General features: G+C 37.0%; 1 protein-coding gene across 7 annotated transcripts in view; it reads left to right on the top strand.

Annotated features, from left to right (window-relative positions):
- Positions 1 to 16,575, top strand: part of RPGR (retinitis pigmentosa GTPase regulator) — a 43,914-nt gene that overhangs the window by 15,163 nt on the left and 12,176 nt on the right. For all 7 annotated transcript variants that reach the window (XM_052794059.1, XM_052794058.1, XM_052794061.1 and 4 more), the window contains one exon: positions 8,860 to 9,018. In XM_052794059.1, coding sequence (XP_052650019.1) covers positions 8,860 to 9,018 — 159 coding nt within the window. The remainder of the gene's footprint in view (positions 1 to 8,859; positions 9,019 to 16,575) is intronic.

Below are 16,575 nucleotides of genomic sequence, written 5' to 3'. Positions count from 1 at the left end.
CTTCTCTAGAAATATAAATAGTGAATAGACTTACTATGTTTTGAGGAAAAATTAATCTCATTTACTAGCAGTGCAAGATTGTTGTCAAAGTTTGATGTTACGTCTTAAATTTTAAGTTTTGAAGTCAGTTAAACAGGCAGTAAGTATACAATATGAGGAAAAGTGTACGCTACAGTGAGCCAGTGTCTGATCTCCAAACCAACCCACCTCTCTGTTGCTTTCCATCTCTCTCTTCCTGGCTCTCTGTTGGTTTCCAAAGTGATAATGCCACTCATTTTTTAATAATGCCAGTACGGGTGAATTTATCACTCAGTATTGATGGTATTATATATGAGCAGCCATGAATTCCTCTCAACCATATAGATTTACCTTATTAAGCTTTACAGTTTAGTCCCCTCAGAGTACTCAAAGATTTCAAAGGATCAATAGTTTTGATTGTAAAGCTTTTAATGGGTACCCAGGAACTATTCCATCAGATACTTTTCTCAGGTTACTCGATAAATGTTACTTTTCCACATACGATATCTGTATAGTTCTCTGAGAACATGCTGTTAACAGAATGAGAGCTTCCTATGGTGGGCAAATATTAATTAGGTGTTATTCTGGTAGTGTGCAACTTTTATTACAGACGCTTTATTACAGTAAACGAATGAAGTGCCTGTGACTGATCAGTACCTGTCAGGAAATCTACAGCTTCCTGGACTTGAAATAAATGAAAAAAAAAAAAAAAAAAGATCCTTGCTTAAGGATATAGTAAGAAGGTGTGTATTACTGTCTTAGAGCCAAGAGCTGAAGCTCTGACAAGACTGCAGTGGGATATGACAAAAGGTTTCGTTAGAGGAGGGGTTGAGGACAGGCATCTAAGAGCGAGAAGAGAACAGTGTGTGCCAAGTGCTCTAAGGAAGTGGAATCTTTTAATGGAGAGGGATGAGAAAAAAGGGTTAGGGTGGCAGCTGAGTAAGAAGAATGGAGCCTCTTAAAATATTAATAGGAAGATGAACTGGTTATCACCTGTGAAAATGGGGAGTTGTTGAACCTGTTACTGTTTAAACAGGCCTCGGTGTGAGATGGAAAATCTTAATTTTCAGCCTTAGTATCTGCAAATCCTCCACAAATTGGACTTCAATCTGTCTCGCTGAAACTACTGACATACAGACAGCCTCTTTTTTGATGAAAGGAAGAATATTTTTTAATTCTTTTCCTTTGGGCCCTTGCTGACAGTTTTATTTGACTGATAATTTAACTACTATAGAAATTTAGCGTTGGACATACAGGTACTTTTACTGAATTGATCTTCTATTGCGCTAGTGTCAGTGTATATCCAGACAGTGTTTAAAAACAAAGCTTATTTATTTAATCTAAGTATACCATAGTCACACATTATTTTAGCTGTGAAGTTAGCCATTAAATTATGAATTTGGAAGTTCTGCAAGTTGAGCCTGTTTTAAGTACAAATGTAGTTACCTTATTTTTCTTATAGCCTAGTTAGGAAGGAAGTCAAGGCACTATGCTGTTGAAAGATTTTGCTTAAAAAAAGGTGATTCTTTTAGTATTATTGTTGTCCCAGAATTTGTGGGATCATTTACCTGGTATGCAAGCCAGCAACACACAGAGTCCGAGGTATTAGCTGTTTATTGCCGGTTCTGCACAGAAAGGGGTGCTAAGGGGTATCCCCGCAAAGCTGGCACACCCAGCACTAAAACAGTCATTCATTTATACATTGTAAATTAGCATAATTACTTCCATATCTTAAAGCTGATTGGAGTATAATGGCCTCATCTTCATTTAAAGGTGCAGTGTCTCTTAATTTTCCTGCACAAGCTCCGTAGGTGAGGGTCTTCAGGTGGAGGTGGGTATTCTAACTTCTAGAGGTTTAGTTTTGATATTATAATTAGTTAAGTTCACCTAAAGGGCACGTTTTTAGCTGATTCGTGTGGTATAGCCAAGCTTCTTGGGCAACCAGCCCATTAAAGTTTCTGGTTCCTAGTTTTAGGTCAGTTTGTTCCTTCTGTTTCATTGTCTTGTCAAGAGCTGCTTACCCAAGTGATTTACATCAATTTCTTATCTTTTGTTTCCTAAGTTTGTAAAGAATTACGACCACAAAGATTTCAATATCATTATTAGGATTCTTTTTTCACTTATGGAAAACACTTGTCTGTAGGACTTGCTAGACTGGCTCAGAACAGTGGTTCACATCCTCAGTATTCTGCCTCTGAGGGGTGGTACAACATAGCAAACTAGATAATTATGGAGTATTTGGAATATTCATATTACAGGGATAGGGTTCTTTTCCCCTGAATTGCCAGTTAGTCCTTGAATTATGCCTTGAAGTATGTTTAACAGTTTGCCTAGCACAGGGAGTTTTCCATGTATTTTTATTGTATGGTTTTGTCTTGTATACTAGAATTTAGAGTGATTAGTGTTATTTTTAATATATACATTTGGATGGAGAAGAAAGTGTTTCTGTATTTCCAGAAATGAAATTTGAGCTGTTCAGGTAAGTGTATAATCTCTATTAATTCCATCAACATCAATAAAATATACCAGAGGAACTTTTTTAGATTGTGGTTGCTGTTACTATGGAAGAAATGGGAGAAACACTGTTAATAGAATGCTTTCAACACCTATAACTTATCAATTATTAGAATACTATGGAATTGCTACATTTTGACTTTTTAAACATGACTTGTGCATAAAAAAGCATCAAATAATATACTATCCTTAATAATAAAACATAGTTGCAAGATGCAGGACTTGGTACATTGGGCTGAATTGATGAGCATGGCACCACATGGTTCCCTTTCTTAATATATTTACATTTGACATAAGCTGTATACTGGCTAAGCAAACTGTTAGGATCACAGGCATATCTGGGTTAAAACTAAAAGGTGGTTAATGAGGATACTAGAATACATAGTGTGGTCACAGAGTGCCCTCTCCAGGGCAGGATGATCATTAATAAGAGACTATTGAGAAAAAAAGTGGTGAAGTATGGATTCCAGCTTTTCTTTTTTTAAGCTAAAGTTATTTCTTTGAAACAGCTGGTTTTAAAAAGATTTTTTAGTAGGCTTTTGTCTTTAAGGTGTTTAACTACTGTAAAGCCAAGTGCAATGTGCATGAAAAGTAGAGTGGAATACTGATGCAAACCTTTAGTAGATAAAAGCATGTTTTATGGAAATCATACAGCATTCAGTCATCTGAATTTGTACTTCAGTTCTACAACCCTCCCCCCACCCCTGAAGTTTCTCTTGTCTAGTAGTTCCAAAAAGATGATTTGTCACCTTTCTTAGTTTGGTTTTTAGAATGCCTTCTTTGCAGACGGTAATTGAACTACTAAACATGTCAGTCACCTGTATTCTACCATGTACATGTGGGCCCCCTGATGCCAAAAGCAGTTGTAGAATAGAAGAACAGAATATACCCCAAATTATTTTTAATAAAAAACACTTTAAAAAATTTAGACTACGCACAAGGACAGGCAATGGCTAGCTCATTTCCATATGCAAATTAGGAAGCTGGTCTGGTTACTCCATGTTTGAAAGATGATTATTTGCTCCCTTTTCCTCTCACTTTGCATTATTCAAAGACTTCCACTGAAAAGCAGTTTTAAGTTTATACTTTCCAGCCCTCTTGAGGACTTTTTCCCAATATCTGTTTCCTTTCCTTTCTTTTTGCAGACTTGGGACATTAGGTCCCTGTATTAGAGGTATGTCTCAAACAAAGCAACAGAGAATGAGCGAGCTGAAAGATTGTAGCAACGATTTTGGGTCCATATACAGATCTTTACTTGACTAATCTTTGACCACACTCACTCGAGAGGGGACGATTTTTCAGAAAGCATTAAGCTTGGCAAGCATATATGGCTCATTTGTCCGCTGGAGGAGATGGAGAGCAGGAAAAGCCAGTGTATCTAACCACTACTCTGGTGTCTACAGCAGAATTAGATTCGTGGAGCCAGAAAGGAATTTAATATATTAGACCTTTTCTGGTGTTTCCCCTGCCTGAACTGTTACTGAAAGCAAGGTCAAGATAGAATCTCACTGAGAAGATGTCTTTTTGTAGAGAGCTTTGTGGGTTCCTTGAATTCCTTTTTTTAATGTATTTTGTCATTATTTTTAAGGACTAGTTTTAAAGATCATCCATTCCACAAGCACTACCATGCTCAGAATTTCAGCATTTGAGGTGGTTTCAACTGATTTGGTCTTGAATAAATACTACTTTTTTTTTTTTTTTCTTCATTTATTCAAGGGATCATAGAGTGGTCCAATTCTTTTGTCTACTGCTCTCATTTGCCACCAGCCAGGTCTCATATCTTCTCTCATCTGCAGTATGTGCATTTGCCTTTGAGGGGCAAGGATAGTTTTCCAATTGCTTGCCCATTTTCTTGACATGCTTCTGGGACCTAAAGTTTAGTGATACAGAAAATGTGCCACACTAGGGAAAGTTCAACACATGAGTATGTGACTCATATGAGAGGAGAAAATGAAATTGTGAACGGAATGTCCTTAAAATGCAGATGTAGTGCACACAGTACATAAATGCCCTTAAAATGCAGATGTACTGCATACATGCTGTACTCAAAATGTATCTGGGTTTGACTGGATTCTTTTTACACTTGATAGCTATTCTTCATAGTTTTTAGACTATTTGCCTTAAAGGGATGTGTAATGTATTCAAAAATTGCTTTAATAAATGGGTTTATCTTTGTTAGCTTGATTATTAAGTTGAAAAAATGTAATAAACTTGATTAGTTTGGGAACTCAATGGAAGCTTGGCCATTTGAATCTCTAATCCTATTAATTAGATTGTGATTGGATTAATATTTGCAGTGCACTAGTGTTTAAAAAGAAGTGCTGGTCTCTTCAAAGACAACTGCATAAGTAGTTAACTCCCAAGTGCTTTTGTGGGTTTATCAGCTTGTTTCTAGAAATATATGGCAGATCCAAGAGTATTAAAACAATACTTACCTTCCAAAAATACAGGGTTCTTTTTTGTTGTTGTTTTTTTTCTTTCTTTGCACTTAGAATCCCTAATAAAAACTCTTTTTGTTTGGTTACAGAAAACCTCACATCGCAGTAGATTTTTTTGTTGTTAATTGGGATGCTGTTTTAGAACAGAAATTGATGCTGCTGCAAATAACTTGAAAGTGTCAGCCTGTTCAGACTATTTCTGCACATAGGTATAAGAATAAAGATCAGAATTAAAACAGAAAAGCAAACTGAACAGAGAAGCCTGAACACAGTCCCTAGTTTAGAAAAGAAATTAAATATACTTTTCTGCAGCTGAGATAATTTCCCGTTTCTTAAAAAATACAGACAGATTGAAATGACTGCAAAACACTTCTTAGGAAGAAAGTGTAGAAGAATGCAACAAAGGTATTTCTGCACAGATACATGCAGGTAAATGGAGTGTTATAATATCGGGGTAGTTTGTGTGTGCAGGAAAGAAAATGTCAGAATGATAGAAAAAAATAAGGACAGCTGGGAGGATGGCGTTACACCTCTGATGATAGTTGGGAAATACAGCTGCTATCCTGTTTCCTTGTCTTGCTGAAGAGCTCTGTGAATAGATTGTGGGTGGCTACTCTTAATAGCCTGAGCCCTGTGAAACCCTGCAGGAAGCTTGACACCGAGTAAGACTGTATTATTGTCATTCCCTGATTGTCCTTCTGTACAGTTAGAGCATTCAGTAAAGATAGTAAGTCCAATTGCTAGCCTTAGTGGCCCAGGAGCATGGTACTTGAAGAATCTGTGCCTTTGTGAGAGGCAGAAGTGATCTTGCAAAATATAGAAATCATATAAAATAGTCTGGGGTTTCTTTGACTAAGGTAGAGTCTAAATTTCTTAGGTCTTGTATGCTTTACAAATAAGCATTGTGCCATCGAAGTTAGGTTCTAAATCTTTGGTGGAAGTGCTGGCTTGCAACTTTATGTTGAGGCTTAGGACTTATTTTCCATTTAAAGCAGGAATTCAGCTTTATGAAAGAAGTCGTTTTTACAGTTTTTGCTCTTTGAGTATGTCATACATTTTTTTCAGAATTTTCAAGTTGATAAATGTCTGCATTTAAATTAATTTGAAGCTGAAGTATCTTAAAAAATGCATAACCTCTTTTTTTTGTCCTGAATGAACTTTGCCATAAAATAAGAGACATACTTCATATTCTCCCTATAGTTAAAATTCATTTAAAACCTATCCTTAGGCTTCCTTTGAAGAAAATAGGTTACAATTTAGACCTTTTTTTTTTTTTTTTTTGCTTATTGTGGATTGTCAATACCAAAGGTAACATACATCACAGATCAGCATGACTGCTCCAGAATTACTTCCTCTGAGAGGATGGGAGGAGAAGCACTGCTTTATTAAAAGACATAGTAGTTTAAGGGTTTTCAGAATGAAACCCTTTTGATGGAGGGTCCTGGCAAAAGCAGTCTGTGCTGCTCTGTTCTGTGCACCCATTGCTGTAGTCATTCTGTAGCACAAATGAGTGAAGAGCGAAGTGCCATAAAGGAAAAAAAATATACATCACTATCAAAAGAGTTTTCCAGGAAAAACATTTTGAATCTAGTTTATCTATTGGATTTACCAGATGACTTAAATAAAAATGTATTACTAACTAGTTGTTCCATAGTTACACAAAATGAAGATGCGTTTTTGCAACCTGAAATTCTTTATTCATGCAAAAGGAAGTTTTAAATGAATGTATTGGCAGAGTAAAGCTCAGGAAAATTCAATAAAAATGACACATTTCTTACTGACACCAGTTTGACCTCATCATAAGAATTAAAAATTCAAAAATGTAAAATTCCTTTCCTGTCTTGGCTTGGTATGCCAAAGTTTTAATAAACTTCAGTTCATTTTGAATTGTATCCTTCAGTTTTTATTAACGTGTTTTTAATAATTTGACTAATCTACTTTGATTTTTAGAATGTATATGTAGCTTCATTTTTTCTACTTTACATATTTATTCATAGGTTTACTTTTAGCTCTTCCATATTTCCTATTTCTGTGTAGGCTTTTTTTTTTGGTCATTGCCATTGTCCTTAAATTCCCAAATTTTAAGTTGTGGCTAAGTGCAAGGAAAAAGCAACAAATGTAGCAGCTGTGCAAATGGGGGAATATTCACAAAGGCTAACAGAAAACTAGTAAGAAGCTTGTTTCCTTATGCTCTGCCTATGTTCAATGCAGAGAGGGATGGAATTCTCTAATGGTTAGTTCTGAACACCTAAATAAGACTTCAGCTTTGAAACTTTCTTTGAGCTCATCTGTTTTCATTGTCTGTGGGGAAAGACCAGCATTTCTAAGGTCAACCCAACTTTCATGTTGGCAAGGAATTTATAGCTTTTGAATAAGAATCTCTCAGATACTTGTGCATCATGCAATAGTAATGCCTCTAAATGCTGTAAAAGTAAATTTGTGAACACTAAATGTATCCCTCTGAAAGTAAAAGTACATTTTGTACTGAAGCACAAATCTGCATGTTTCCAAAAATATTGTAGATGGGTGCTTCTGATGACTAAGCTTTAATAATGGAGTATACGTCTGGGGTTTGTTATGTTGTTTATGTAACTGTAGCTATCTCTTCGAATCTCCTTTAGCAGGCAGCTCCTACACAAGTTTAAACATGTCTTTGTCTTGGACTAGCTGCGTGTGAGAGTTTTGTTTATCCTTGTGCTTTGTTATATCCAGCTGAGATTAAAACCCAAACTTTTTCTTACATAATAGGGTATGGTGATTTTTTTGGTAAGTAATTTCAAATTCAGATTGTGGGCCACAATTTGTTATGAGGACACTACTCCACAGATAATCTTTTTCAGGAGTGGAGAACACTCAGCTATTAACTTGAAGCTTTCCTGGCAATGAGGAAATGTTTTCTACCTAAACCTCACTTTGATCTATTAGAATAGTTGGGGGCCCCTTAGCACAGAAAATGAGAAATGTAGATGGAGTTAAACTGTAAAAAAAAGATTTAGATAAATGTAAAATGTAGATAAATGTAAAAGATGCAGATAAATTGTAAATACAGCAATGGAAAGTACATTTTACATGTTCCGTTTGTAACTATGGTAGAAGGATATATAGAATGCTGTCTTGAATGGTAATTCAGACTTACGTAGCACTTAAAAAGGAAAGGGAGTGACTGGAAAAGATAGAACAAAGGAAACTTGAAAGTAAAATGAACTATCCAAATTTGGGGTTAAACAGTTTTTGAACTGGATTCTTAAAAATTCTGGGTGAATGAGAAGGGTTGTCTTGTATGATTATGTAGCAGATCAGAAAGAAATTACAGGAAGAGATCTTTAAGGACTTCTCAGTATATTTTTGAACTTAATTCTGGTAGAGTTACCACTGTGGAACCACTGCTGTATTCCTGTTGGATATATAGCCCTTTCCTTGCTCTCCAGACCACACACAGTTTCATGTCATTTACTCTGCTTTTTTTCTTTTTTCTCTATGTTTTACAAGAAGGAAGTGTGGATTTTCCATCAAAATTCCATGCAAAATGATTTTCTGTTGTAATTGAGATTCTTACAAGCAACTTCCGTTGACATAAATACTGATTACAGAGGGAATTACAGCCTCTCAGAAGCAGGTCGTATATGGTTTTGTTTTTCCCTTGGTTAGATTCCTTGCAGGCTAAATATTGCGGTTCTCATCTTGGAGGGGGCTAAAATTTAGCCCCTTCTTGTCCCATCAAAGCAGACTGCTTTGCACAGCTGTTTGGACATTATACAAATACGTTCAATTATCCCATGATGTTCATACACTTTTCTATCTTACTGATTTGTGTCTGCAGTGACCTTGACAACCCATCCTTGCTTCTCAGTGCATGCTGGAAATCCTGGTCTGTTCTGTATTTTCACAGGAGATGGTGAGCTCTATACTTTTGGAGAACCCGAGAATGGGAAACTGGGATTATTGCCTGAACAGCTGAAGAACAATAGAGTCCCACAGCCTGTACTGGGAATTATGGAAAAGGTTAATAAGGTTGCCTGTGGTGGAGAACACACAGTGGTGTTGACAGGTATGGAATTTAACTGGCTTTTTTACAGCCCTGTAACTTTATCAGTAAACTCAATTTACTTTTAAAGAATTTACATCCCACTGAAATGTAAGATGCTGTAGCGATCTTAACTGGAAGACCATTGTACATCAAGGAGGTAGAAATCCATGTAACAGTTAACCTAAGTGCAGGCCTGTGCTGTGCTGCACATACAGTTTGACGTTCAGGGCTGTGCTGTGCATATCCCTTGGCTACACGATAAACTTAGCCAGCTAATTGTAATAGAGGAGCTTACAGGCAGCTCCTACTTGGTACCACTGGTTACACCACTTGCATGTCCTTCCCTTTATCTAAAACTTCAGCAACAAGTTCCCATGTGAATGTCCTTTTTATTTGACAGTATAAATGATGAATAGAGTTGTTTGCTTCTAAGAAAATCCTATATGAGCTCAAATGACCAAAATGGTGTAACCTTCCACAGATGGGATCTGTGTAGCATGCTGTGCCTGGCTGGAGGCCTGTTCAATTCCACACAGCTCAGGATTCCCAGCATCTAGAGGGGTATAAGATCATTGATATTATCTTCTTTTTCTTTATAGTCTTAGCTCCAATAAATAGGATTTTAAGAGATACTTTACAGAGTCTGAGTGTCTTTCTTACTGGAATTGCAACAAGCCAGCACCTCCTTGTGCAACATGGATGATTGATGTTTCTTTCCTCTAAGGAGCTTGAAAGTGGTATTGGTGTGGGAGGGGAAATTGTAGAGGAAAGCTTCCATTCTGTAGTAAATTTAAATGACCTTGAATATTTAGGAGTGTATTTAGGAAGTCACTTCTCAAGGAGCTGTCTGTTAATAGTGGTGGAGATGCACAATCTACTGGATGCCTAAATGGATCAAATATCTCTTGTTGTGATACAGAATTTGCCTGTGACATTGAGCAGAATCTTTAGCATAGATATAAAACTAGTAGTTATAGACATTCAACATACTGTACAAGTTATCACTATCAGCAAATACAACTGTTACATATTAGTTCACAGGGTTGTATGTATAGTACTTGGAAGATGGTGTATATTACTGTGCTATTAAATAGTTGTGTGCCAATGGTAAATTAGCTTTTCAAAGCGATATATGCAAAGCATTGCTAGGTATTTGTTTCCACAAGTTCTATCCTGAACTATAGTAGTATAGAAGCAGGAAAGGGAAGTTTGGCTTTTCCCACAGATGATTTAAAAAATATCAGCTTTGGCTTGTAATGAATTCCACAGCTGTATAATATGCCTGTAATTAATCTCCTTCCAAAATGCAAAAGCTATAAAAACAAGTAGGATGTATAGATATCAGTCCTTAAATCTGTATTTTGAAAATGCTAAATAGTAATCTCTTGTCAATCTGGTGGCATGCCTTCAAGGTTATGTAACCAAAATTTCTAAAATATAAACTGAAAATCTAGCTGAGGGAGATTGTAAGTAATATGATGTGGTATTGTACTGCAGGCCACCGGAGAGAGTAAAGGTGGAAGTGATATGCTGGGAAGGGTTATGTGTAATGATGAGTCAAGCTGTAAGATTCTGGGTAGGTTAAAACTCCTTTGGGAAAACTATGAAGAGGAAATAACAGTAGCCAATCCAGGAAATAATGCAAACATTTGTCTACATTTCAATGCCTTTGTCTCTCTTCTTCCACCAACATACAGTCTTACCCTGGCAGTATTCTATGTCATAAAATAAATTTCTTTAGATTAAATCAGATTATCATTATTAGGAAAAAAATTACCATAAATTTTGGGCCAGCAAATGTATAAATCATAGCATTATTTCATAGGTTATAAAGTGAAGTTCTGCAGAAGGAATTTGATTATCATTATTGATTATTTTTAACCATAAATCTGAAGCCAACCAATAGATATTTTGTTCTAATGGTATTTCATGTTATAAATTTCATTATAACAAATGACTGTTATAGAGATTTAGTAGGGAGATGTAGACCTGGATGATACCATCATTATGGTGAAATCTGTACAAGAGCTAGAAGAAAGAGGCAAAATATAAATCATAGAATCATAGAATGGTTTGGGTTGGAAGGGACATTAAAGATCACCTAGGTCCAACCCCCCTGCCATGGGCAGGGACACCTACCACTAGACCAGGTTGCTCAAAGCCCCATCCAGCCTGGCCTCGAACACTGCCAGGGATGGGGTATCCACAACCTCTCTGGGCAACCTGTTCCAGTGCCTCACCACCCTCCCAGTAAAGAACTTCTTCCGTACAACTAATCTAAATCTACCCTCTTTCAGTTTAAAGCCATTTCCCCCTTGTCCTATCACTACATGCCCTTCCAAAAAGTCCCTCTCCAGCTTTCTTGTTGGCCCCCTTTAGGTACTGGAAGGCTGCTATAAGGTCTTCCTGGAGCCTTCTCTTCTCCAGGCTGGACAACCCCAACTCTCTCAGCCTGTCCTCATAGGAGAGGTTCTCCAGCCCTCTGATCATCTTCGTGGCCCTCCTCTGGACTTGCTCCAACAGGCCCATGTCCTTCTTATGTTGGGCACCCCAGACCTGAACGCAGTACTGCAGGTGGGGTCTCATGAGAGTGGAGTAGAGGGGGAGATTCACCTCCCTTGACCTGCTGGTCATGCTTCTTGCGTGACCAAATGCCAAAAACCAAACATAGTGAAGAAAACACCATAGTAAGTCAGTGTCTTAGTATGTAAGATTTACTTGCCTATGGAAACAGATTTTGTAGTAGAAGGCAAATAAGGAACTCGGTGATTGCTTAGTTGGCAGTTGATGATCAAAGTGGTGTGTGCCAGAAGATCCAGCTGGGTCAAGAGAAGAGGAAAAGTATATCCTCCAACAAGATTAATAGTTGCTGCGATAAGAGCGAAAGGTCAGATAGATGTTTTTTAATGGGATTCAGCTATTATTAAATAGGCTACAGCTGTGAATTTCTGCCTAAAACACTTTGAACAAAAGAGTAGAGGATAATGGACATACTGTCTCAAGTGAAAGATACTTCATCAAGAGTGTTGACATACAGAAATTTTTCTGACTCAAAACAAAATTTGGGGAAAAAATTGGGAAAAGAGCTAGATTTGGACACGGTAATCATTTGAAAAGTGAGTGTAGCATACATGCATTATAGGCTTTGCACCAGAAACTTAACTTGAAATCAGTACTGAAGGGTGTATTGCATCTCGAGATGAAGTGGCATGACCACAAATTGAGAATTCTAATGAGGGATATATCTTTAAAGAGGAGCAGAAACATCTATACCTCTTTTAAGCTCACTTTCCTAAATTAAGAAAGTAGTACAATTTTGAAGATACTTTGAATTTCATGTATTGTCTTCCATGAAGATGGGTGCTGCTTGGCTTTAGTAACAATATATATTGATGTGGTTTTCATCTTTTCGGGGTCTTTCCAGTTTTTCAGGGTGTGTGTCATTTCAGTCTTAAACAATAAGAAGTGAGTGTTTGACTATTGTATATTCCCCTGTTTCATCTATCTCATTTAACACAGGAATAGGATAGGAGAAAATGTCATATGGAGAAACTGTTGCACATCTTGGCTCATTTCTTGTCATCAGTTCTACTTAGGGTTTATCAAATTAGAAGAAAGCATAATCCAGTTATCTTACTGAATATGAGGCAAGTTTCTTCCTGACTCTCATATATAATTAGTCTATTCCAAAGCACTTCATTTGATTTCTTTTTTATGACTGTCTTATCTATTCTATTGGTAATTTTATATGGTAAGAACCACTGTTATCTGGGTTATTAAATCAAGCTGCTGTTTGGAATCTCTCCAGCAAGTATCAGAGTAAATGGTAGAAAGTATATATTAAAATAATTCTTTTTTTTTCTCTGAAACTCCAAAATGGGAAACTCTTTTTTTTTCCTAGAGAACAAAAAATTAAACTCTTGAGAGCAATGATTTGGGAAAAAACTTTAAAGATACAAGGGTTTAGAAATATTGAAGATGGTATTGGAAATCATCTTCTTTACAAGTCTTATTGTTACTTCTGCCTTTAACATTTGCAGTTGTTCTAGAGAATAAACAGAATCACAGTTAAAAATTCTATCATGCAAAAGTTTTCTCTCACTGTAGCAACACAAACCTATTCATTTCATGACAGTCTATAAGCCAGTCCAAGAAGATGATATCGTCATCCTAGATGACTTCTCTCAGAGACTAAAAAAAATGCATCCACTACTCACAATGCTTGCACATGTTTCCTACTGAAAATGAAATCTGTTTGTATCATCACTTTCAAAAGAACTATGAAAGAGCAGAAATCTCAATTTGCGTACTTTTTCAATAAAGCTTTTTAAAAGGTAGAATAATAATAACTTGTGAATCTAGAAATTGGAGAAGAAGAAACAGATGACTGGGAGTGGCCTTAATATCTTACAGTTTTTTTCAGATGATGACAGATCCTCTGGGAATAATCCTGTCTATAAAAGGATATATTACCTCCTTTTATTCTCTGAAAGGAGGGAAGGCAAAGATATCTCTTCAAAGGAAAAAGTGAAGCAGTCCTTCGAGAATAGATCATTTGACATAACAATACAGCACATTAGTGCGTTAGTATGTAAAATGTTGGATTTTTCATCTTCTGTCTCAAGGTCTTTTAAAAAGAAAAGAAAGTCAAGATACCCTTTTGACAGAGGATGAAAAGGATGAAAAAGCTCTACCTTTTCATGACAGAACTGACTGTTCAAACCATATAGGATTATCTAGATTTTTCAAACCATTCTTAAGTCTGTATACTATTTATACTGAAATCCCCAAATCCAATTACTAGCTCTGGTAAAACTGAGTGTTGTGTTGACAGCTGATTTTTACAGTAACATTTTTCAGCATAAGCTGTTTAAAAATAAAGCTACTGTAAGAGTGAATAGCCCATTGGCATAGTTGTTGTAGTAGTAGTAGTAGTAGTAGTCGTAGTAGTAGTAATAATAATAATAATGTTCAAGAAAAATGAATCTATGTGGAGGGATATAAGCATACCTGTCTGTTTCTGGTTTTGTTCCGTGGATTTTTGTCTATAGCCTTAAATACATAGCAAGGAATGTATGAATCTTAAAAGCACTCTTGGAGCTCACTCAGTTCTTTCAGCAAATAGCACGTGTTAAAAAAAAAAATCTGAAAGCTATATAGACTTTTGCCTAGGACTATTTTATTTATAGTGACAATGGTCATGGAGATTAAAGAACTGTTATGTACTCCAGAAGATGCCTGCAAAGGTGGAAGATCCACAGTTACAGGGAAATATCCCCGTTCTTCCAAAAAAGAAAATCTAGGAAGTAAAGGAGAAGCAGTCCCAGCACTTGAGTGCTGGAGGTCACTTGGAACAGTGAAGCCATTGGGTTCTGTGCAAGCTCTGCAACCATTTCTCTTCATCCTTCAAGGGCCCTTCTCATGGGCTGCTGCTGTGGAGGCAGCAGTTCCTTCCTCGAGGCCAGGACAGGGCTTGAGTTCTGTTTCTTCTGGCTGCTGTTAACACGGCTGAGCCTTCCTTGTGATTCACTGATGCACTGGAGGCACTGCTGCTTCCCTCTTGCTGCTGTGGCCATATGTCTTTCCTCTCCCCTTGTACCACTCTGGTGCTGCCTTGACCATTCCACAGAAAACTGTATCAGCAAAACCCCCCAAAACCTGGCTTACTGAGCTGAGCTGGCTCACCACATAGCCAGGTGGACAGCAGAGGCAGTGGAAGTGGGGACTGAAGACAGAGAATGGGGGAACGAGATCTGCCCTTTTGCTGGCAGTACGTTTTATTTGTCTCATCCGATCATATCCTTACTGGGACAGAGGACAGTACGAAGAAGGTGACAATGGGGCTATATCCCCTTTTGGATTCATGGTGTCGGCAAATTAATTTAAAAATTCAAGTTCAGAATGATGAAATTCACCTCTCTCATTTTATCACTAAGTCTATGAGGTTGCTTTGCCATAGACTTCTCTTTCCATGTATTTATAAAGACAGATTGGAGGAAACACCTCATTTCTGCTAAGTGAGATCATTACTGAGGTTTGGCCTCACTTCTGCACCAGACCAGTGAATCATTTAAGAAAGGTGCAAAGTTTTTTCTTCCTGTGCCTTGATAATTGACTAATAAGCAAATTTAGGAGGAGCAAAATTTAGGTGCCCCTGGTCTATAGCGGCAGTAGAAGAAATCATTCTTCTTATAAAGGCATTCTAACCTGGCTTTGGATTGGCCTGTTCTCCTCATTGTCAGTAGAAACAGAGGAAAGAAAATAGTTTCCTGTACTTTTAAAGTTAGCATTTGAGAACATCTCCCTCTAAACACAAATGCAAAAGGCGTTGCATGTTTCAAGCTAGGATTAAAGATAATGTGAAGAACCTCCAACTTCACTCAAAATAATTATGTTAATCGCATAAAGCCATATAATTTGAAAATGACAAGATCTGCCAGTTTCCAAAGAAATATTAAGATAAATGCAGTACTTCTAAACAGAATTTATGGAATTGGCTATGCTGAGAAGGTCATTTACTAAAATGAAGATGGGACTTTGATTCACTTAGAGAAAGCTCCTGTCTTTCAGGTGTAGTTTCTTGATTCTTATGCAGAAGGTCTAGATATTACAGAAAACTTCTTCTTGTTTTACTTTTTAAAGATCCTGAGGTGGTGTTGCTTTCTTGCACTAAAATTTCCAGCAGAGGGAGCTTTACTATTACATTAAATTAAAAAAGCAGCTTTACTCAATATTTTTCATCTACAATCTGAAAAACTGTGAGAACATTGCGGGGGTTTTTTATGGTGTGAATTCATAACTTCTTAACATGGAACAATTTAAAAGGGGCAGAAAGGGCAAACCCTTTCCTAGAAAGAACTTTTCCATCCATAGCGTTACAGTATTTCATCATGGTTCCTTTGAAATCGGAAAGTTCAACATAAGTTAGTAAGTGTACTGTTGTAGTAATATGGAATCTGGTCTGATCTCTGCTTTCTCTTTCCCTGACAGTAGTGAAGGATTAGTTTGAGGGAATGGTAACAGAATTTGGTTTTAATATTTCTCCAGTTTGTGGCTGCTCTGAGAATTTGGTCGCACAGTATAAACTACTTTTGTGGCACTGAAACTTACTTTGCTATTCCAGTGGCCTTGTTTCCTTGACACAAAGAAGTGCTCAAACCCCAAAGATTCTCTGTCTGTTGTCATTCCACACATTCCACTGTGGATGCCCATTCCTCTCTTGCTTTTGAAGGTGGTGAGATTTTTGTCCTGATGGCATCTGTGCAGCAGGAGCAGGCATGCTGTGCACCATGTTCGTAACAATGATGTAATGATATATTGCTCCCAAGTCTCAGTTCTTTTTGCTTGACATAGAATAGTTTTTGTCCTTCCCAGTCTTTCCCAGGTTTTCATAACAGTTTTTCAAGTACTTTAAGTAGTACTTCTTTAGCTTTTCCTTTGTTGCCTACATGCAGAAGAAAAAGAGGCAGGGAATAAAATTCTAGGAAAACTCCTTTTCCCCAAAAAACCTTAGTCTTTGAATTTCCCTTTTCAAGTGTGAACTCATCAAGATTTCCAAGCTTCACAGTCTTCCCCTGT

This window comes from Harpia harpyja, chromosome 8 (genome assembly GCF_026419915.1).
Source record: "Harpia harpyja isolate bHarHar1 chromosome 8, bHarHar1 primary haplotype, whole genome shotgun sequence".
NCBI lineage: Eukaryota > Metazoa > Chordata > Aves > Accipitriformes > Accipitridae > Harpia > Harpia harpyja.
This window is presented reverse-complemented; position numbering and strand designations above follow the sequence as displayed.